Source organism: Phoca vitulina, unplaced genomic scaffold, assembly GCF_004348235.1.
Source record: "Phoca vitulina isolate PV1807 unplaced genomic scaffold, GSC_HSeal_1.0 scaffold28, whole genome shotgun sequence".
Lineage (NCBI taxonomy): Eukaryota > Metazoa > Chordata > Mammalia > Carnivora > Phocidae > Phoca > Phoca vitulina.
This window is the reverse complement of record NW_022589731.1, coordinates 16,963,241-16,986,235: the sequence shown is the minus strand read 5'-3', so window position 1 is coordinate 16,986,235 and position 22,995 is coordinate 16,963,241. Positions and strand designations below refer to the sequence as shown.

At 37.5% G+C, this 22,995-nt stretch overlaps 1 protein-coding gene across 2 annotated transcripts in view; it reads right to left on the bottom strand.

Moving 5' to 3' along the window:
• The window catches only part of WDR11 (WD repeat domain 11), a 57,924-nt gene extending 39,003 nt beyond the window's left edge, over positions 1 to 18,921 (bottom strand). For both annotated transcript variants that reach the window (XM_032423073.1, XM_032423072.1), the window contains exons 1-10: positions 18,759 to 18,921; positions 17,668 to 17,779; positions 12,815 to 12,968; positions 11,720 to 11,893; positions 9,488 to 9,674; positions 7,174 to 7,339; positions 6,386 to 6,500; positions 5,119 to 5,314; positions 4,506 to 4,609; positions 1,056 to 1,232 (exon numbers count right to left, since the gene is read on the bottom strand). In XM_032423073.1, the coding sequence (XP_032278964.1) occupies positions 1,056 to 1,232; positions 4,506 to 4,609; positions 5,119 to 5,314; positions 6,386 to 6,500; positions 7,174 to 7,339; positions 9,488 to 9,674; positions 11,720 to 11,893; positions 12,815 to 12,968; positions 17,668 to 17,779; positions 18,759 to 18,844 (1,471 nt within the window). In that variant the 5' untranslated portion in view covers positions 18,845 to 18,921. The remainder of the gene's footprint in view (positions 1 to 1,055; positions 1,233 to 4,505; positions 4,610 to 5,118; positions 5,315 to 6,385; positions 6,501 to 7,173; positions 7,340 to 9,487; positions 9,675 to 11,719; positions 11,894 to 12,814; positions 12,969 to 17,667; positions 17,780 to 18,758) is intronic.
• Positions 18,922 to 22,995: the final 4,074 nt, after the last annotated feature.

Here is a 22,995-nt window from a genome sequence, read left to right as displayed (position 1 = left end):
TCATGAGTAGGCTGTTAGCTAATTGAGACCTACTAGCAACAAAATAAATGTGGGTCAGGTTTTCATTTTAGAAAAAAAAAAAAATTACAAATCATGTTATAGACCTGGAGTGAAAGCCAGAAGCCAATGAATAGCATCTTAAGAAAAAATGTTGACAATTTCAAATGAATATACTACTTTTTGAAATTTTCGAGAAATGCATTTTACCTTATATACGTAATAGCAAATTAAAATTTGTTTTTTTTCCTATGGAGATTAGATTACTCACATTACTACGAAATTAATGTGACAGCAAGTTGAAACCCAGACCAATTTTCTATCTACAATATAAAACTATGCAATTTCAACCCAAAAGGCAAATCTTAGTTTAAAGAGACCATAGGCACTTTAAACAATGTTTAATATACAATTCTTGGCAAATGAAGAGCATGGCTATTATTAAACTACTAACTATGTATCATTAGTTAACAAAAACCCAATACAGAATAAGCCTTGGGTGGTCCAAAAAAAGGCAAGGAATCTGGATTTAGCATCACACAGGGATTTTTCTCCTAACATTTCAGAAAGGTACCCATTGTGGTCAGGGTCTCTATCACCCAGTGTCAGATGGATGAGTTAACACTGTGATTAAAAATAAATTAATAATAAGATGGGTGGATTAAAAGGACAGAAAAACAAAAAGAAGAAAAATATTTTAAGATGAGTATATATATGATTTCACTGGGCCTCTTCTTCCTTATCCTCAAAGAAAAGATTTTCTTTTTTTTTTTTTTAAAGATTTTATTTATTTATTTGACAGAGAGAGACACAGCGAGAGAGGGAACACAAGCAGGGGGAGTGGGAGAGGGAGAAGCAGCCTCCCCGCCGAGCAGGGAGCCCAATGCGGGGCTCGATCCCAGGACCCTGGGATCATGACCTGAGCCAAAGGTAGACACTTAACGACTGAGCCACCCAGGCGCCACCGAAAAGATTTTCTAGTAACTACCAAACTCAAATGTCCTATAAAACGTAAAACAGGCATGAAGGATTAAGAAAAGAACAGGTCCAATACTCACCAACCGCGAGCAACGGCTGATACACCTTGATGTTTTTGGTGGTCAATGGTGGGCACATACGGATGGCAAACTGCGGAGAGGGCAGCCCTGAAAGCAGTCCTGTCAGCAGGAAGCGGAGGTGCACTTCCTGAAGAATGGGGCCTTTAGGATGCTCCTCCCCAGCAATGGCACTTTGTCCTGATTGGTGAGCGCAAGTACAAATATATTCATTACAATGTATGCTGAAATTTAAAGAAACTTTTCAGCAGAAATACTCTTCAAGTCTAGAAGAAATACTCTTCACACCTACAAGGTACCAGGTGGCACTCCAGGGGCTGCAGTTGAACAATGGCTCTGTACTTGGCTCTGGGATGGAAACCGCACTGTCTGCCATCTCAAAGGATAGATTACTCTGGAGGACTGCTGTCCAGAATTCAGGGACTTTTGTCATCTAAGAAGCACTGTTTCACCCAAAGTTCCTGCTATTAGGCACCAAACAAGGCAAATCAGGGGACTTGCGTTAGAGAGCAGCTTCTGTGGAGCAGGATGCTGCAGGACATTCCCATCTCACTACCTGCCTTTCTAAAGGGTTGCTTTTCCATCTGATGCACTTCCTCAAGTACATATGAAACTGGTGATCACCAACTGTAGGTTCAAAGAACTCATTTAGATTTCTAATCAGAAATCTTCTCAATGTGTCAATGTAATTACAAAATCTAAGCTTTATAATACTTCATACATAAGTATATGAAATAAATATATATAACATAAATTACATATAATTAATTATATATAAATAAGAATATACAAATACATAATACAAAGAATATATAAGCTGTCACTGTTGATAGTTAATCTTAAATGGGCATTATTTTCAGATACAGCATTTGTACTTAGGTTATTAAGTTTCAAACTAAAAGGATTTAGTAAAACCATTCTATGTGAATATGAAGAGTACAACAAAATCCAGACCATTCACTAAAAAGATTATACAAATTTTCTACCTATAAACCACTCTAGAATACTGAGATATAGTTTTCAAAAACACGTAATAAAGGAAACATGAGTGTGTGTTTATGCACACACAACACGTACACACCCATGAAAGGGAAAAAGGTAAATAATTACCATAAGTGGGTGATGGGACTCTGAATCCTGTAACCTTCTGAGGCTATAAAGTTGTTTTAATAACAATGTTATTTTAAAATTCATAAGATGTACAGAAAAAATGGCCATCAATTTAATCCAAATAAGATGATCCCATGATATCATATGATTGATATCAACCTTTGGTAACAAAAGATGGAGTCTACAGGAACGTGGAGTTCAACAGAGAGGTACCATGTTTACAAACCCTCCACAGCTTGGAGCTGACTCCTGGGAATGGCCATTATTTTTCTTCAAACTTCTTCCATAAGAGGCAAATCACAAGGTAGGGCAGACTAGGCCTTAAAAAGCAGCAGGCTTCACCCAATGAATATAAATCTGGCCTCTATATTTAACTGAATTGCTTTCAATTATCACTAAGGACATAGTGAATATCAAAAGTTTAATTAAAAGTTTTAATTAAAATGTTTTCAAGTAACAAAGCTTTATTTATTTAATGCTTTTATTTATTTATTTATTTTAAGATTTTATTTATTTATTTGACAGAGAGAGAGACAGCAAGAGAGGAAACACAAGCAGGGAGAGTGGGAGAGGGAGAAGCAGGCTTCCCGTGGAGCAGGGAGCCCGATGCGGGGCTCGATCCCAGGACCTGGGATCATGACCTGAGCCGAAGGCAGACGCTTAATGACTGAACCACCCAGGCGCCCCTATTTAATGCTTTTAAATCAACTACATTGTCAGGAACTGTATACAATCTGTATCCTTTTGTCTTTTAAAAAAATGTAATTTATATCACTTAGACACCTAAACAGCACGAAATTTCAACCTCCTATGGGCTCCATATTACTGATTAGTTCTGTGCATGAGTATTTACAATTCTTTTCACTTTTAACATTTTATATTAAATGGAGCCAAGGTCAATTAACTCAGAAAACTGTGTTACTGATAAAACGAATTTTGCAAAATAAGTATGTGTCTAAACTTCCTCATATGGATTTATGTCTGGAAGATGAAGAGAAAAAACTTTAAATATACAAGTTAGTGTCACTGAACAGAAGGATTTTACAAATGGCAAGAACCACGAGAAAACCAAGGCCCTGGAGAGGTCAGGTCTTGCCTAAGATCACGGTGGAGCAGCCAGGACTAGAGGTCATGGCCAAGGAGGCTCAAGATTGGGGTGACTGGGCTCACATTTTGGCTCTTCCTTTTACTGGCTGTGTAGTATTGAGCAAGTTTTTTTTAGAATCTCTCTGGGTCTCAGTTCCCACTTTTATAAAATAGAAATAATAATATTACCTACTTTGCAGGGTTATTAAGGTAATACACAGTGCATTTAGCACAGTACTTAACACAGTATTAAGCACCCAATGTCATTTCTGATTAAGATTAGTAAGGTAATACTCTTCCTAGTATTATCATCTATCTAGCATCTAAACAAAAAAACCTACTAAATACTGATCTCCAATTACGTTATGAAAGTACAAATAATGACAAAGAAAATCCTTTATAAGCCACAGCCACAATTTTAAAAGAATTAAGACATCAAAATTACTTGGCATATTTGCAACTTCTATTTGTACAATATTTGAAATCACAAATCCTCATTCTTCCTTTAATAAATACTGACCCTATAATAATTAAACAACTCTGAACCAATATTTTATTTGTAAATAAATTTGTTGAAAGAATCCCCAACGTGAAAGTTTAAAAATGTACATCAAGATGCTAAAATAACTTTTTCTAATACTGCTCACTTTATTCCTTCAATAAATGTTTATTGCACATCTTGAACGTACAAGGCTCTTTGCCGAGTGCTGGGGATACAAAGTGGAATCAAGCATGTCCCACACTTACAGAGTTTATAATTTACTGGAGGAAACAAACAAAATCACAGTTACAATCAACTGATAACTACTAGGGACTGCAAATGAAGAACATTTAAGTCAGGCTAGGGAGACTAAAGAAAGCAACACTTGAGTCGAATTTTAAATTAGGAGTAGCAGAAAGGGAGAAAGAGAAAGTATGTATTCAGTTCCGAGCCAAGGGACCAGACTGCACGAAAGCCCTGAGGAGCAGGGGATAGCTCAACACAGGATAGATCTAGCATTCAAACGCCTAATGTCATCTCCTTCATTTAAATCAAGAGTCTCTCATGAACGAATGTTTTCTAATTCCAATAACTGTAATGCCAATATATGCATTTATGCTTAAATATTTCATACCCTCTGATTTAGTGAGGAAAAAAATGATCCATTTTAGTCTTCTCAAGTATTAGCTTTGACTTTAAAACAATTGCAAATCAGTGACTCCATTAATTTTGCCCTTCAAGAATACCTAACATAAAAGAGGAAAAAAATAGCTTACCAATCATGTTATCTAAGGAGAGGTCTGGGAGTTTATTCTGTAGCACTCCTACAGGAATTCCACAGAAAGACACGGGTGAATATAAAGGTGATACACCAGAACTACTGCAAAGACATAATAATTACATGTTTTTACATACTTAAAACCTACGTCACATTTTAGTAACCCAAATTACTAATTTCAGATCATGGCATTCTATCCATTTTTATAGTATTTATTAATCTTAACCAGAGTGAAATATTTCTTGCAGGTTTAGATAATTCCCTAATAATCTAAAGTCTAAATTCTCACTTTAAAAAAAATTTTTTTAAAGTCCCTGTTATTTCCATATGATTCTGGTAATTTTTTTTGAAGATTTTTTATTCATTTATTTGAGAGAGAGAGAGAGAGGGCACAAGCAGGGGAGAGGAGCAGAGGGAGAGGGAGAGGGAGAAGAAGGCTCCCTGCTGAGCAGGGTCCCTGACATGGGGCTTGATCCCAGGACCCTGAGATCATGGCCTGAGCTGAAGATAGACGCTTAACTGACTGAGCCACCCAGGCGCCCCGGATTCTAGTAGTTTTCTTAAAAGAGGAAACAAAGCAAACCAGAAAAGAATCCTATTGATTCACTTACCTGCTCCGTGAATTTCGATTACAGACGGCAGACTTCAGTTCCCATATCATGACCCTGCCATCACTCACAATGAGGGCAGCTGCATTCTCATTGACAGGACAACACACCATACTGAAGGGACGGACAGTTTTTGTCACCCTGATTGCATCGCACTGGCTTCGTAAATCATAGGTAAGCTCCTGGACAGGATCTGGATCTTAACATAGTATTGTTTTCTTTTAAATATCAGAAAGCAACACAGCAATATCACTACTATTTGCTTTAATTTAAATAAAACCTCAACTAAAAAGAACATCATTCCTTCACTAGCACAAAGTTTGTCAACAATGCCTTCTCCTTTTACAAGTATTACTAATTTCTTGAGAATATAAATATAATTCATTTAATGGCTGTCTATACCAAGTTTAGTTTCCAAAATAAAAACTACAATCAACATAGTTTGTTTTTTAATATTTTACAACAAAGAAAATAACTTTGAAGAAGGATCAATAGTGATATGACTAAATAATGTACAGTACACTACAGGTCATCATAATTTATAGTGGCCTATAGTAAGCCTGAAAATAATGGTACTCTACAAAAGATGTGAAAGTCACTTTTTTTTTTTTAAAGATTTTATTTATTTATTTAAGACAGAGAGAATGAGAGAGAGAGAGCACATGAGAGGGGGGAGGGTCAGAGGGTGAAGCAGGCTCCCTGCCGAGCAGGGAGCCCGATGCGGGACTCGATCCAGGGACTCCAGGATCATGACCTGAGCCGAAGGCAGTCGCTTAACCAACTGAGCCACCCAGGCGCCCCGAAAGTCACTTTCGCTTTTAGGTAGTACATCATTTTACAAAACAGTGCTTTTATTCTCCAGGATAAGACTGAAACTGACAACTGAATACCCTGGAGACTTATTAACCTATGTCATTTTATAATGGAAGTTCCTAAAGCAGAGAAGTCAGGGGTGTAATAATAAAGGTATTTTACAAGGTTCCACTTGTGCTGAAGAAAAATTCACAAAGATAATATCTACTTGGCTCATGGATATAATTAAGGAATTACAAAATATTACTTTCTTTGCTGCATATAGGAGGAGCACTATTATAACACCATGAAATTAACCATGGGCTTGTGCTTTTTTATGCCTCATTTTACAATCATAGTCTACTTTTCCAAGGCCAGGACTACCATTAACTCCAAGCTTTGGCTGGTATTTGTCACATAAAGACTTATGAAATTCTGAAGAAAAATATATTAACATTATTCTGAGATGTAAACTCACCTGGTTCCTCATTTGAAGTGGTAAAAATACTATTATAAGATCTTCGAACACGTAAAGTTATACAACCATTTTCATGTAGGCAAAATAAACCGTCACGTTGAAAGCAGGGTATTACCTTTAAATAGATAATGTAGTCATTTAAAAAAAACACAACAGATTAAAAGGTATATGCTGGGAAGCTCATAAACTCATATTTAGAGAATATGGGCAGAAAAAAAAAGAAAAACAAAAATACACACATAATCCCAAGCTTTAAAAACTAAATGAATTATTCAAAATCTCCATTTATGGGGCACCTGGGAGGGGGGGCTCAGTCAGTTGAGCAGCCAACTCTTGATTTCAGCTCAGGTCATGATCTGAGTCCTGGGATCAAGCCCTGCCATCAGGCTCCGCACTCAGCAGGGAGTCTGCTTCAGGATTCTCTCTCCCTCTGCAGCCCCCCAACCCCCATCCCCCGCTTGCTGGCACTCGTGCGCATGTGCACACGCATGCTCCCTCTCTAATAAATAAATCTCTAAAAAACAAAGAAAATCCATCCATTTATTATCATAAAAAATTTGTCTTTATCCAGGTAACTTAAATAGTTCAATAAATATCTTCAGATCAGAAGAATTTCTAGGGTAAATCAAATCAAAAGTGCAGAAAAATAGGAATATACAATAACATCGTTAATTTTTAAATAAATAGAAAAGACAAGGTGGAACTAAGGACTTCTGCAAGATTATGTTTTTTCTCCCTATAACATTCATAATCAACTTGGAGGGATGTAATTTTTAAATCATAGATACCTGCAGAAATGGAACTCCTGTTCGTTCTATTGCAATCACACCCACTGTTTGATTCACCTCAAGGTCAAGGATTAAAATCTCTCGAGGATACAGTAACAACATGTGATTTCTTTTGGAAGGCAGATATGCCAACTGAAGGCAATCGTTGAGAGTTATAAATTCAGCGCTGAAAAAAGTAAAGATACTTTAGGGATCAAGAAATGAGTCAAAGACTTTATTCATATCAAAAAAGCTAATAAAGGACTGAATTTTGTCCTTTCCACCTAACTTGTCAATAAGAAGGTACAATTGTTTCCTGAAATGACCAACAGGGACTAGCATCTAAAACTAAGATCTCTGTGCCAATTATGACAATAGTATTGCATAGGTTGGATAGAGATACGTTTCTAAATTTTTGAAAAATTTAAGTAATAAGTCTATAAGATGGTAAGTGACAAAACTAATAGTTTTATTTTTATTTTGCCATCAGAAGTACCGAACAGATTGCTGAAATCAAGACTCAGCATCAAAACAAAACAATCTGGGTAATTAGGGCCCTTAGACCAGGAGCCAATGGATTATCTGTATGGCCTTGGGCAAGTCACTTCCTCCCCTCTGTCTTCATTCACTTTTAAGCTGTCTTAAATCTTTTTTGAAACAAAGTAGGGTATTTTACTCACTTATCACAGCGTTTTCTTCTGTGTAAATAAAATTAATAAAACTTTATAAAGATTGTAGATAGTTCAGAGTCTCAAGACTCATTTTATTCCTAATCAATAGGAATAAACATTAGGAATAAACATTATTAGGAATAAACATATAATAAACATATAATTATATACTACTTTCTTTTTACATAATGATTACAGAGTTTTAAATTTTAAATAAAGTTAGGCAGCTCTTTTCTGCCCACAGGTCCTATCCCCGTGCTTTAATAAAACCACCTTTTTGTACCAAAAATAAAATAAAATAAAGTTAGATTAGAGGACTACAAAGAGGAACATGGATTGCATTAAAATCTTGGCTCTGCCACTTCGTAGTTGGGTAAGCTTGAGGAACATATTTAAAACAATGTGGAGCTCAATTTCCTCACTTACAAAATAGGCACAGTATTACTGCCCAGAACTGTAGCAGGACCACATGTAATAATGTACATAAAAGCACCTGGAGCAGTTCTATTTGAAGGGATTAATAATTCATTTCCCCAAAACTCAAAATGAACGTATGACTCATGAGAAGATATAACACATACAAATCATAATATAAAACAATTCAGACTTTAAAAGATTTATCTATAACACAGAATCAATGAAAAATAATAGAAAATTCTCTTAAAATATGTAAGGAGCAAATTATTTCAGCACAGGGTGGGGGATAAATTAGTGAACTTAACGAGCCTATGGTTTAATACATAAAAATGATATTTATATATAAATTCAGAATATATTTATAGAGCAATCTGTATTTTACCATATATTTTTCAGGTAATTACCCACAAAATCTAGGCAGAATAATCTTAGCATATTAAAAATAAGAGTCTTTTTAAAATGAATGCCAAAATACTGCCAAAGCAATAAAAATAAGAACAATCATAGCTTTCTAGGAAAAAAAATTGAAATCTATTTTTCCAATGCACAAAATTAGTTACTTAAAATTTTATTCAGTTGCAATTTCTGAAATAAACAATAATAGGTAGCATTTACCAAATAAATGCTTACCAAATTATCTGCCACTACATTAAGTACTTAAGCTACTGTATTTTAATCCTCACAACAACCATCTAAAATCCTATAAAATGCTGTTTTAGAGATTGGGAGAGTGAAATTTGAGCAAGATTAAAGAATTTTCTGAGTCACGTAGCTATAATTTCCCCTAGAATCCTGGTCCTTAATCAGTATGAGAAACATCTTTACATGCATAAGAAAAACACCCATATTTTACTAGCTAATGAGACTGCACAGCACTTAAGTGAGGAAAATGTATTTAAAATGAAAATCCAGCTTTCGTCCCCAATTTTTTAATGTATTCAATTGCCAACGGTAGAATCTTCATCTTATATTTTCAGATTTAAAAATCAGAAGCCAAAAACTGTGATCTGTAAAAATCAGTGGGGGAGAGGTTAGCATGATGACTAGAAACAAGGAGCCACATCAAAGGTGGAATCTCCTCTTTGGGGAAGAGACAGAGAGAACATTCTCCTCCATATAAATTCAAAACTGGAAATGAGAAAGGGTGAGGTAAAGAATAAAATCAGTATTAGTACATCTTCAAAAATGACATTTCATGAATGGATGATAAATAGATGAACGTGGTTAGTTTTATACTTGTAACTTACCTAGGTTTCTCTTGAGTGATTAAGATTTTTACTTTATTAAGAGCCTTCTTGGCCCCTGTGGCTGCAGCCAGCTTGTTATGAGCTGGGCTAGAGTGTGGGCTGGATATGTAAACTTTTTTCCCAGGGCCCGAGGGAGGCTTGGATGGAGAGAAGTCTGAGATGAATACAATACCCTCGCTGGTGAGTACTATATTGAGAGAAGCAAAACTCTGATTAAAGTTTAATCAAGTTTAGCACAGAGTTTTATTCCAATACAATTTTGAAAGCAAGGTAATGATAATTTTAATAATATAGAATTGGCAGTGTAATGGAGTCATAACATAACTGGAATGTTCTCCAAGTTGAACTGAAACAGGTGGTCCATTACAATTCATCAGAGGCCTCCAAGCTCAGCATTCTAAATTAATGTTTTATATTAAAAAGATATCAGAAGGTTACTGGCAGAAAGCAGAAAGAACAAATGTTTGTTCTTCCAAATAAATTCAGTGCACGGACTTTCATTAAAAACCTTTCCTCATTATATCCCGTAACTTCAAAATCCAGAGACTTTTCAGAATATAAAATTCACAGAAGAAAAAAAAAAAATCCCATATATAAGAGGCTTTGCATATCACACTTAGCTAAGTTGAAATATGTGATGTGATACTAATTTTTTATGATTATCATGAGCTACTCAGTCTAAAAATATTTCCTTTTTCTTTTGGAGCATCAGATTGAACCTTAGGAAGTATAACAGAGTGTTCTTTTTCTCTTTATATCTAGGGTAAAAACAGAGTGCCAACAATGGCTTACTAAGTGTACAGGAAACAGAAGTATGCAAGAAGGGAGCACCATATTTAGCAATACAAATTTTGCCTTTTTATGACTGAAAAATAATCTCCTTCAACACCGGGGCTAATACAAGGATATCTAAACAGAGAAATCTCATCTATCCTGGCTCCCTGCAGTTAGTGAGGCTGCTTTAAGCACAGGGAGCAAAGAAGTATTCAAGAGCTATGACAGTCCTAGTACATTCAAGATGAGTAAATCAAAGCTGTTAGGTGAACTGATGCTTTGAAATATACTGTGCTTTTATCAACCAAATTACAGAGATGCAGTAAGTTAGCCTGAGGCCTTGTCTCCTTTTCAGATGACAGAACTCACCTTCCAAGGTCTCATTCTTCTTCTTTTGTGTTGCCCTCCCTCAGTCAGTGGATCAGCTAGAGCAGCCCTGCTCTGTGTTCCCACAGCACTGCATTTCATTGCACACTAAGGAGTGAGTGCACGTATGCACATGTTCGTACACACAGACCGTATATGTGTATAGACACGCAACGCCTAACCACACACTACTGTAACTGCACAGCCGTGTTTCCCATTTTAGTTTCTGCGTGTACACACTTCTCTTCTTTCTTCAGCACACAAATACACACTCAGGAATAACAAATGCTGGTAGATAAAAGAATTCTGAGTCATTCAAATTCAGGGGAAACATTCTTTCCCACAGCTAATTCCCTTATCTCTTTCCAGTTTTTGATCAAATATCAAAATGAAGCCTACTCTGACCACTTTATCTAATACAACAACCTGCCCATTCCCAGCCCTCCCATTCCCCTTCATTCCCTTTATACCTGGAATATAGTAATAGCTCAAGAAATATCTGTTGGATAACTGAATGAAGAATATTTCCTAAATCATTTAGTCACAAAAACATGTGTCTAAAAACAAATCAAATTTTTAGATCAGCAGCTCAGTGAAAACACCAAAAGCACAGTAGCAAAAACAACCTCTGCAAGAAAAAATTCCCTTGGGCTTATTCTGTGCCTCACATGCATCTATTTATGGCACTCAAAACACATGCATGAATTTAAATGGTTTTTAGAAGGAAGAACTGAATTTGGCCACATACCAAATGAAACCTTTGACTCAGGTTCTTTATATGTTCCTAGAAAAACAAATTTAATTAAGCCCAAATTAGAAGAGCACAGCAACTCTCTCTCCCCAGCTAATTGAATTCTATTTACAAATTCAACACAGTGAAGGTACAGCTTGCTGATTTAAATTTCTAGCCATCAAAATACTTGCAAATGATATGGGATTATGATTTAGTATCCATATTAGATGCTGCAGATATATGGACTTCTCCACTTTGTTTTAACATATTAGATGTATGATATGGGTTGTGTATATCTTATGTATAGAGCATTAACTATATTATAAAGAACTCATTTTCCACAAGAATCTATTACTCACAAGTTAAATGTGAGGGATCAAAAGGGTCAAAAGAAAAAGAAAGAATGTTATCTGCATAGCTTTTCTTCCACAGTTTGGTGCCAGTATCTGCATTCCAGAGCACAATATAATTTGGTGGGTGGATAGCAAGTAGTAAATCTCGGGAAGCATCTTGATTCCACAACCACTGAACATCTGTAAAGACCAGATAAAGGCAAAATTCAGAAATCACTTCAGAAGACTTGGTTAATGTGTCCTTGACATTTAGGGTTTTGTTTTTTTTCCCCACAATCCTTAAAATCCTAACTTCCCCTCTCCCTACATTGCATATATGTGTATATATGTCAGGACTGCACAGGAAAAGTAGTTTTATATTAAAATGAGCTGTCTGGACATTAGAATCTCAAGATCAACATTTTCAAATTACTTCAAAGAAAATACAAGACAATTTTCACTTAATCATTACTTAAAACTTTGCGTCAAAGACTGTCCTGGCCATGATCAACGTCAGGCTCTCCTAACATCTTTGTGGAATTACTTAACGGGACTTTGCAGAGTTTCATGTTTTTTACACGATAATAAAGAGAACAAATATCTCGTTCAGTACCTAGTACAATGCACTCAACAAATATTTAAATAGTCATCTAAAAAATTCACTCCGTCAAGACAGCCATTCAAAGCCTTGAGTAGAAAGAATACCATATTGGTTTTAAGTAGTAACATAAACACACAATCTATATGAAAATGAAAATAAAATTTGTATCATCTCTATTAATGGAAAGTAAGCACTAAGGGCTAATTCAAAATAGCAATTCATCCAAGTTTACTTTATTGTAGCTTAGATTACAAGACTTTTATAGCAGCTTAATTTTTCTCATGCTTGATAGAGGCCAATGCTAAAATTAATGCAATTTACTAAAGCACAAATCATCTGAGATTTGAGGAAATATGCACAGAAATATACTGATAAGGACAAGAAAGCTAGATTCAGATCAATAAAACACGCTGAACACAATCAAGAGTTAACTGGGAAGTGATGAAATTAAAAGGGAAAAAAATCACCCTAAAAGTAAGTGTATTAATATAAACACTTAGCAGAGCACAGACTTTCCTCACCCTGAATAGGTTTGGCATGCTCTTGGATCTCACACTGAGCTACTCCCGCAGCTACATCCCAAACGATGATCTTTCCATTGACATCAGCAGAAGCTAAGCGCAAGGAATATGGTGAGCCAATGTTATGGTGATAATTTTCCCTGGCCCATTTAACCTAGTATCAAGAAGAAATCAAATCAAGTAAATACTTGTACTGGATGAAACTAAACACAATTTTCATAAAACATCAACCAGAACCCAAACTACATTCTACACTTATGTTACAAAAACATTTAGAAAGAATAAACAGGAAACTGTTTTCCATCTCGAAAGTCAGACTTTTATTATGTGGTATTTTTTTTAAAGTTGCAATACAATCATAAAATCTAATCATGACAAAACATCTAAAATCCTAAATTACTAAGTAGAATGGTTTTCTGTACTCTACTCTCCTAATTAAAAGGAGACAACTTAGAACTACCAAAGCCTTGCAGAGGAAAAAATGGAAAAAAACAAAAGCAAGCAAAAAACCCTCTAGCTGTCCTTTTCATAAAACTGGAAAAAAGATGTTAATTTTTTTCTTAAAAAAAATATATGCTTCATACCTCTAGCAACATCATAAGAATGGAGTTTTTACAATAAAAACCACAAGATTCCAGCACAAATCAAGTTAATCCTGAGCATTAAATACTGACAGAGTCATGAACAAAACACACGTCTTCATTTCACCCTAAGCCATGGCCTTCCGTGGCCACAACCTCCCCTCTGTTCTAGCTCAGCATCCAGTTTGTCTTCTTCGAAGCATTTAACAAACAACAATTTGTAATTGCTTTATTTACCCCGTTTTGACCCATCACCAACCCGTGAACTATAAGCTCCACTGGGTAGGATCATGCAGGCCTTGTTCACATTTCTATTCCCAGATCTTAACAGACCACCAAAGCTAGTGCTCAACAAATATGTGTTTAATGAATGAACTCAAACACCACAGAATCTTCAAATATATACATATATAAACATATGTATAGAGACACATGTGTGTATATATACATAAACACAAACTCATACCTAGTGCCAAGGCAGGGAAGTGTGCCTTCCCTACAGTATTCCTAAAGAATTCATAAAAAAGACAAAACAAAAAGTTTTCTGAACTTCAGTGTTGATAAGCCTTAAGGTTCTGTTGTAATACATCTTTTCCTCAGGCCAGAATTTTTTAAAATAAAATGTGTTAAGAGAGTGTATATGCATATATGTACATGTTTGAATGTGCGTCTATGTGTATATTTATATTTAGTGTGTATATATACAGTCAATCCGCATTATTTGCAGATGTGTTTGCCCACTCACTGGAATTTGTGGTTTTACTTAAAAAATGAATACTTGCAGTGCTTTCACAATCATTCAGACACATGCAGAGTGGTGAAAAATTTGAGTCACCAATAGACATGTGTATTCCCAGGTGAAACAAAATGTTCTTATTTCAGCTCTCATAATGCAAACGAGTGTCTTTCTCGTGGTCTATTCAGCACCACTTTTTTGGGGGGGGGCATTTTTGTGCTTTTTATTGATGATTTCATTGTTCAAATTCAAAATGGTCCCCATGCACAGTGCTGAAGTGCTGCCTAGTGGTCCCAAGCACAAGAAGTTGTGATGTGCCTTATGGGACAAACACGGAAGATAAGCCCTGTTCAGGCATGAGTTTTAGTGCTGTTGGCTGTGAGTTCAATGTTAATGAATCAACAAAACAAATATAAAACAAGGTTATATATTGATCAGTTGATGAAAATGTTGTGACAAGAGGCTCACAAGAACCTAAGCTGTATTTACCCTACAATCAACAATTCAATCAACTGAGCAATCAACATTTCAGTATTTGCTAATTTCAGTGTTTGCAGCAACTTTACAGAATAAAACTATCATGGATAAGAATTGATTGCATCTATGTATATAAGTGCTTGAATTCCATTTTTGTAAACCCCAAGCAGTGCGTGTGTGTATTTTTTTTTTTTAATCACCTAGACATATCATAATCAAACTGCTGAAAACTAAGGATAAGGAGAAAATCTTGAAGGCAGTCAGACAAGAAAACATACACTGCATGTAAAGAAATAAAGACAAGAATTTCTCTCAGAAATTATGGAAGCTGGAAGATAGTGGAATATCTTTCAAGAATTACAAGAGAAAAAAACTGATGAAATATCTTCATAGACAAATAAAAACCAAGAGAATCAACCTATATTAGATATATACCTCAAGAACTTTAAGGAAATTCTTCAGGCAAAGGGAATATAATACCAGACTGAAACTTGGATCCACACAAAGAAAAGAGAACGCCAGAAATGCCAAAAAGATCAGGGAAATGGGTGGGAGGGAGAACGTATTTTTTTCAAAATAAAACCCTATACCTAACACCAGACTTAATGGTAGAAGACTGAATGTTTCCCCCCCAGGCTCAGGAACAAAACAAGAATATAGTCTCACTACTCCTGTTCATTATAGTAACGGTCCCAGCCAATGCAACATGACAAGAAAAAGAAAAAATAGAGGACATAGAGATTATCAATAAAAAAACTAAACTGCCATTATCTGCAGATGACATGATTGTCTACGTAAAAAATCCCCTCAAAGTTACTAGGTCTAATGAGTTTAGCAAGACCACAGGATATAGGTCAATATACAAAAATCAGCTGCATTTTTCCCTACTTCACATTATATATAAAAATTAACTCAAAATGGATCAAGAACCTAAATGTAAGAGCTAAAACTATAAAATTCTTAGAAGAAAACAAAGGTGTAAATCTTAACAATGGGAGAAACAAGAAAAACAGATAAATTGGACATCAAAATTAAAAACTTTAGTGTGTCAATGGACACCAACAAGAAAGTGTAAGACAGCTTACAGAATGAAAGAAAATATTTACCAACCATGTATCTTATAAGGGACTTCTATGTAGAATACATAAAGAATTCTAATAACTCAATAATTAAAAGAATTTAAAATGGGCCAAGGATTCAATAGACACTTTTCAAAGAAGATATACAAATGGCCAATTAACACACGAAAAGATGCCCAACATCATTAGCCACCAGGGAAATGCAAACCAAAATCACAATGAGAACCTCTTCACATCCAATAGGATGGCTAGAATCAAAAGGACAGATAATAACAAATGCTGGTGAGGATGTGGAGAAACTGGAATCCTCATATACAGCTAATAGAAATGTAAAATGGTATAGCCTCTTTGGAAATAGTCTGGAAGTTCCTCAAATAGTTAAACACAGAGTTACCATATGCGTCAGCAATTCCACTCCTCTGTATATACCCAAGAGAAATGAAAACACATGTTCGCACAAAAACTTGTACATAAATGTTCATAGCAACATTATTCATGATGCCTAAAAACTGGGAAATACCCAAATGTCCATCAATACATGAATGTGGTATACTTGTGGACTAGAATATTATTCAGCAATAAAAAGGAACAGAGTACTGACACATGCTAAAACACAGATGAACCTTGAGTGAAAGAAGGGGAAAGAAGCTAAGCACAAAAGGACACTTAATGTGTGATTTCATTTATGTGAAATGTCTAGAATAGACAAATCTACAGAGACAGAGAGTATTTTACTGGATACCTAAGGATGAAGGGAATGAGGGGATGGGGGGCAGCTATTAACAGGTGCAGTGATGAAATTGCAGTGCTGGCTACACAATTCTATGAATATATTAAAAGCCATGGAATTGTACACTATAAACTGGTGAATTTTATGGTCTGAATATCTCAATAAAGCTTTTATCAAAAACAAACAAACCAAAATCCCCAAATCTCAATCTCTAATCTTCTCTAAGATTTCAGGTCACTGTGAATCAATTGCACCAGGCGTCTCAGACTTTGCATGTTGAAAACTTAAACTCACTGATTTCACACCTACTCCCCTTGTCATAGCAACACTATCATTCAGTTATTTAAACAGAACTTGGAATCATTCTATTCCCTGACTCTCCTTCAACTGATTACTATACAGGCTATCAAGTTTACTTCTTCAGCAGCTCCTGAATATGACTCCTTCCTGCCTCAGCTTTATTTTAGGCCCTTAGAATTTCCTGCCAAAATTTCTGCAAAAGTCTCCTCAATGATCTCACTGCCTCATCTTGCCTTTCTCCAAGAAATCCTCACTGCTGCCAGAGTAAGTTTTTATAGAATACAAATACAATCTTATCAATTGCCTACTTAAAAATCCAAATTCCTTCAAAACCATCGAACACTCTCAGGACAGACGAATTTCTCTGGCTGCCTCCTCGTCCATAACCCTCTAGCCATATCCCAACTTTTAGCCAACTTTATACCCCACTACTTACTGTTGTGTACAGTCTTCTTTTTATCTGTGGTGCTCCTTCCCCTATTCTTCACTTGGTTAACTACTGTTTACCAGTCCCTAAACTGGAAAGACTTCTGGGACCCTCCCCTGATCCCTACAACTAGGTGTTAGGTAGCTTCTTCCTTTGTCCCTAAGCATTCACTTAGCATACCGTATTTATATGTTTTCATTGTTCCTCATTAGACAATGAATTGCTTGAGGGCTTTCATCTCTATATCCTTAGCATATGCTAAGTGCTCAAAACGAATGAATGAATGAGTAAATGGTAGAACTGGTGCTATCCATCATCTTTAAAATCACCTAAGAGCTAGTGTTTAATAGCTCATCCTGGATTGCCATTAAATCATATACACGGAAATGCTAGGCTACCCCAAATGAATCATTATGTTTAAAAGCTATTCAACATTTACATATATGACTTCATGAGAATCTAGTGATATTTAAAACCTCAGAATAGGCAATATGTTATAGGGTGAAAGTGGGATTTGACTTACCTTGACCACATCAGCTTTATGTTTTTCTAAAACTTGAAGAGTTTGGGCAGTATTGGAATCGATCACTACCACAAGCGAGTGACATCCATAAGCAATTAAACCTTGCCAGCCCCTAACAAAACAGTGATATTAAAATTTGAGTACAAAACAAAGACTTAACTTCTCTCTTGCCAAGAGGCATGCTAAAATAAATCACAAATCTAATATGTACTACCGTTAATAAAATTATTATTGAAGCATAAAGGCCAGTTTTGTTTTCTTTTTACCTTATCCCATTTAAATAAAATGTCTAGCTAAACTAAAAATGTTGACGTTTGTTTTTCACGTGGATAAAAAAGGTTCTAAGAGACATGCATATACAGCCCCGGAGACGTACAAAGCAACCCCTGTCCTCTATTTGTCTTATTCAACTTCGAATCCTGAGCACTCACAAAAAAAGTGCCTGAGATCATGTTCCGTAGGCACCTGTGACCAGTCCTGGTCCTTCCAACCAGATAAAAAGACAAACACTGGACAGGAGGTTTCCTCCCTCTTGCCAACATGCCCAGCAGCCCCAGCTACAGAATTTCGCTTTCTATCTAAGTATTAATGTTCAGAGTTCAGTGTTAGTTTACAGTGGAAAGGTCAAGGTGAGATGACAGGTGAGGGTAGAGGCGACTAGCACTGGCTCTGGCAGGTTGTGGAATGACTCAAGGTAAGAAACGGGGAGATGAAAGAGAGAGAAGGAAAAGACAAACCGGGGAGGAGACACTGGGCAGGGGAATTTGACGGTGGAGGGAGAGGAGCCTGGATGTGGGAGGACAGGTCAAGGCAGGCGAATGCGATGGGGAAGGCAGGCTTGGGGAATGAACAAAGAGAAACACATTTGGGAGAAACAGGGCCACTATCTTTGCACAGGGAAGGTTCACACGTGGGGCATTTACTCTTTTCATAGTAACCACAAAAACCCAGCATTGAAAGAAAACCTCTAGCGCGAGGGCAGCAGCCAGGCTCGCCGAGGCCAAATGAACCGGGGGGTTTCGAAACCTCCTGTTCCCCTTCCCTACACACTCATGGCCGAACCCGGTGTCCTCGAAGCCCGGCGCCCTCACCAGTCCACCGCCGCCTTGTTGTGAGCATTGAGGGCCCCGGTGAGGGTGCGCGCCGACACCTTGAAGTTCACAGTGAAGGGCAACATCGCCTCAGCTCAACGCGGCCGTCGGCGCCCACCGGCAACCAGGAAGCGGCGGCCACTGCGCTTCCGTTACCAAAAGAGTCCGGGTGGCTCCGTGAGCGCCGCCGTTTGGTTCCGTCAAAAGCAAGTTTCCACCACCTTGGATTCCGCCTTCTTCAGGTTCCGCCCTCAGCGGTTCAGCCTCGCTCAAGGTCTGGCCGCCCAGCTGGCGCTGCCAGTCCGAGGAGGGCGGGGCTGTGCTTTGGGGGCAGCGGTGCTGCTTTCCATTGGGTCTGTTTTCTTCACGTTGGGACTGCGTAGGCCTCTGTACCCTGCAGGAAATCGTGAAAAGCAAGAGCTGAAAGTCCCCATTAGCCTTTCTGACTTTGATCTATTAGCTCAGGACAACGACCAAATGCCAGGCACTGTCGTAGGCATCGGGCGTGGAGCGAAGACACGGCCTCCGCTCTCAAGAAGTTTATAGAACAAATATAGGAATAGGACTGGGTGAAATGGATAGAATGCATGAGATGAATGGCTCTAATATAAACAATTTCTAAATATGGAGATCACGCCACATCTGGTCTTGAAAATACTTGAAAAAATATATTACTCCTGAGGCCAGCTGCTTGTCGGGGGCAGCTTTCATTTTGCAGTTTCTCCTCTGTCTCCTCTCCTTCAAACCAGACTCCACCTCCCTCTCTGTGCTCAGCACATCATCTATACTGTCGGTCAATAAGAAGAGTGTGTAAAGCAACTAAATTATTTATTTGGGATTTTACGGATCGTAATCCCTGGGGCACAGAGTCCGCTGAAATAAAATGTATTCTCTGAATTGCCAGGGAGCAGGAGCTCAGTCTTAAAAAGGCAAAAATCGCAAGGTTACATACTTGTTTGGAAAGAATTAAGATTGGTGCTGGCAGAGTTTACGGTGACCATCCGATATATGTTTAGATCTTTAGCTAACAGGTATTATATTATCTTTATTATGGTTCAAAATAGAAGGATGTATTCCAGGAGGTGGTGGAGTTGGAACTGACAAAAGTCAGAAGTTCCTGGTGTTCCCAGGATTGAATCAGGAGAGGGGCATACGTCCTGCTACTTCTGCCCGCATCCACATCCTCTCCACTCCGTTTCAACTGACTGTCTTAACAATCCTTACTTCATTTCGAATCTTTCACAATACCCTTTACTGTAACACTTGCCATGATTTCTTTCCAGCAGTAATTTTGGCAGATGTCTGTTTCTTCTCCAATGCATTCAACAAAAGGGACAAAATAATTGGTAATTTTGTCATTTCAGGTTTTTGCGTCTATCTCACTCTGAGAAAACAGCTTTCTCAAAGATCGCCTCCAATACCATCTTAGTTGTTGAAGCCAAAGAACGCGCTTTGTCTCTTAGTTGTTCTCTGGCCAACTGTTGTTGCTTCCCTTTCCTTTCCTGCCCCACATCCTTCCCTACTGATGCTTTTGGGGCAACCAGAGTGCCAATAACCACAGGTCTAAATTTATCACTCCCTTATTAAAAATCTTTGATGCTTCCTGACAGAGATTGCTAATTGGCTCCCCAAATTCATTTTCCCCTTCTTTCATAGGAACAGAAGGACAATTTGTATCTGAGCACATTGTCATTCCATGAAATGAATACATATCCCACGTCCCGTTACAACCAGATCAAGCCATAAGACTAAATTCTGGCCAATGTGATGTAAGTGGACATATTGTATAGTGGCCTCTGAGAAATAACTCTTCTGTGCTGTACTGTGTTATTTCAATATACATACCCCACATGATTGCTATCTGCATATATGTCTGTCGAGCAGGGGAGACTAACACATTTTTAGGCAACTGCAATATAGGAGAAAAAAATATGCCCTACTAGACTTAGAATTCCTTTCAGAAAGGAACTAAATCCCAATCTTTCTTTGTCCCCAATGACAACCACTCTTCCTGGCATGCAGTTGGTCCTCAATAAGTGATTAATGGAGCAGCAGTTTTAAATGGCCGTAAGCATAAGGTCAATCAGGGCTTGAGATGACAAAAAGGAGTCAGTGATGGCACTCACAGATGGAGAAGAGCAGCAAGTAACCCTCTTGGAGGAAGAGGGATTAATTAGTTTAAATCTGTAAGCTACCTTGAGGACATGAATGTTGAATATTCAGGGCAAGGATGGATGACCAACTGGGATTGGGACAGGAATGTCTCCCATGGTACAAGAGTGTGAATTAAATATGTTAATGGATTTTTATGGCCTTCCCTGAAGCACCTGTCTTGGCCAGTGTAGAGACAGAATATCGAACACGCTGGACTATTGATCTCTTGAATAGGACAGAACCTATGCTCCTCTTCCATGCCTGAAAAACTACTATTTCGCCTCATCCCCATGCCAGAAGACATCAACTCCAAAGCGTGGTAATGGGGGCCCAGAGCATCCATCCACTGCTATATCACTTGCATCCCTAAACTAGAACAACTTTTTTTTTCTCTTTCGTTTAAAGTTGGTGGAAATAAGAGTACAGATAACCCTTGAACAACACGAATTTGGACTCGACTTATATGCAGATGTTTTTCAGTAAATACAGGACTGTAAATGTATTTTCTTAATAATATTTTCTTTTCTCTAGCTTATTATAAGAATACAGTATATAACACGTGTAACATACAAAATATGTGTTAATCAACTGTTTATATTATCGGTAAGGCTTCCAGTCAACAGTGGGCTATTAGTAGGAAGTTTTTGGGGATCCAAAATTTATATGCAGACTTTCAACTGCATGGGGGGGTCGGCACCCCAAAGCCCTTGTCGTTCAAGGGTCAAGTGTATAATGGTGATATTTCTTTTTTGAAAAAAAGATTTTATTTATTTATTTGAGAGAGAGAGAGAGTGACAGAGAGAGAGAGCATGAGCGGTGGCGGGGGGTGGGGAGAGGCAGAGGGAGAGGGATAAGCATACTCCCCACTGAGTGGGGAGCCCAACATGGGGCTAGATCCCAGGACCCTGGGATCATGATCTGAGCCACCCAGGTGCCCCAATGGTGATATTTTTGATTGCTGTTCTGCTCAGGGATGAAGATAGAAATAATAGGTAACTGAACAAATCACTTAATTCATAAACTTTCCAAGGTCACATCAGAAAGAGTGCTGCTAAAAAGATTTGGGCGTGCATGGAGATGTTGAGGATGAAGATGATGAAGTCAATACCTTACTGCTGAGCACTCATAAAGTGTCTGGTGCTATGATCTACCCTTTACCTGTATCATCGCACTTAATCAACTGAAATTCACAAGACCATGATCATAAGTGTCCTATAGATGACAAAAATTAAGATTCATAGAGTTTTCTGAAGTTAGACAGCCAACAGAAGACAGAGCCAGCATTGGAACTCGGGTGAGTCTGATTCCAAAACTCATGCTGCTAACTACTGGCAGGACCATCCTGCCCTCCATGCCACAACCCACTCCACAGCCCAGTTGCAGTGAATTCCAGTTGTCTGGAAGCATGGGATTAAGCAACAACAACACAGATCTATAGAGATAGGATTCATAATCCCTACAATCATCTACTGAACATGCACAATTTGGTGATGTTCACAGAGTTTTGCAACCATCACCTCAATCAGTTTCAGAATGTTTTCATGACTTCATAAAGAAACCTTGGCCCCATTAACAGTCACTCCCCATTTCCCCCCAACCTCCTGGCCCCTTCCCCTAGACAACCACTGATCTCCTGTCTCCATAAACATGTCTCTTCTAGACATTTCATATAAATGGAATCATATCCCATGTGGCCCTTTATACCTGGCTTCTTCCTTTTAGCATAATGTTTTCAAGATTTGTTCGTGTTGAAGCATGCATCAGTACTGTATTCCTTTTCATTACTGAGTAACATTTCATAGTTTGGATATACCACCTTTTATTTATCCATTCACCCGTTGATGAACATTTCTGTTGTTTCTACTTTCCAGCTATTACAAACAATGCTGCTATGAACATTCCAGTATACTTTTTTTTGCATGAACACGTCTTTTCATTTCTCTTGAGTATATATTGAGGAGTGGAATTGCTGACTCATATGGTAACTCTATGTTTAACTTCTTGAGGAACTGCATGACTGTTTTCCGAAGAGGAACCGTTCTCATCAGCAGTATAAGAATTCCAATTTCTCCACATCCCAGCA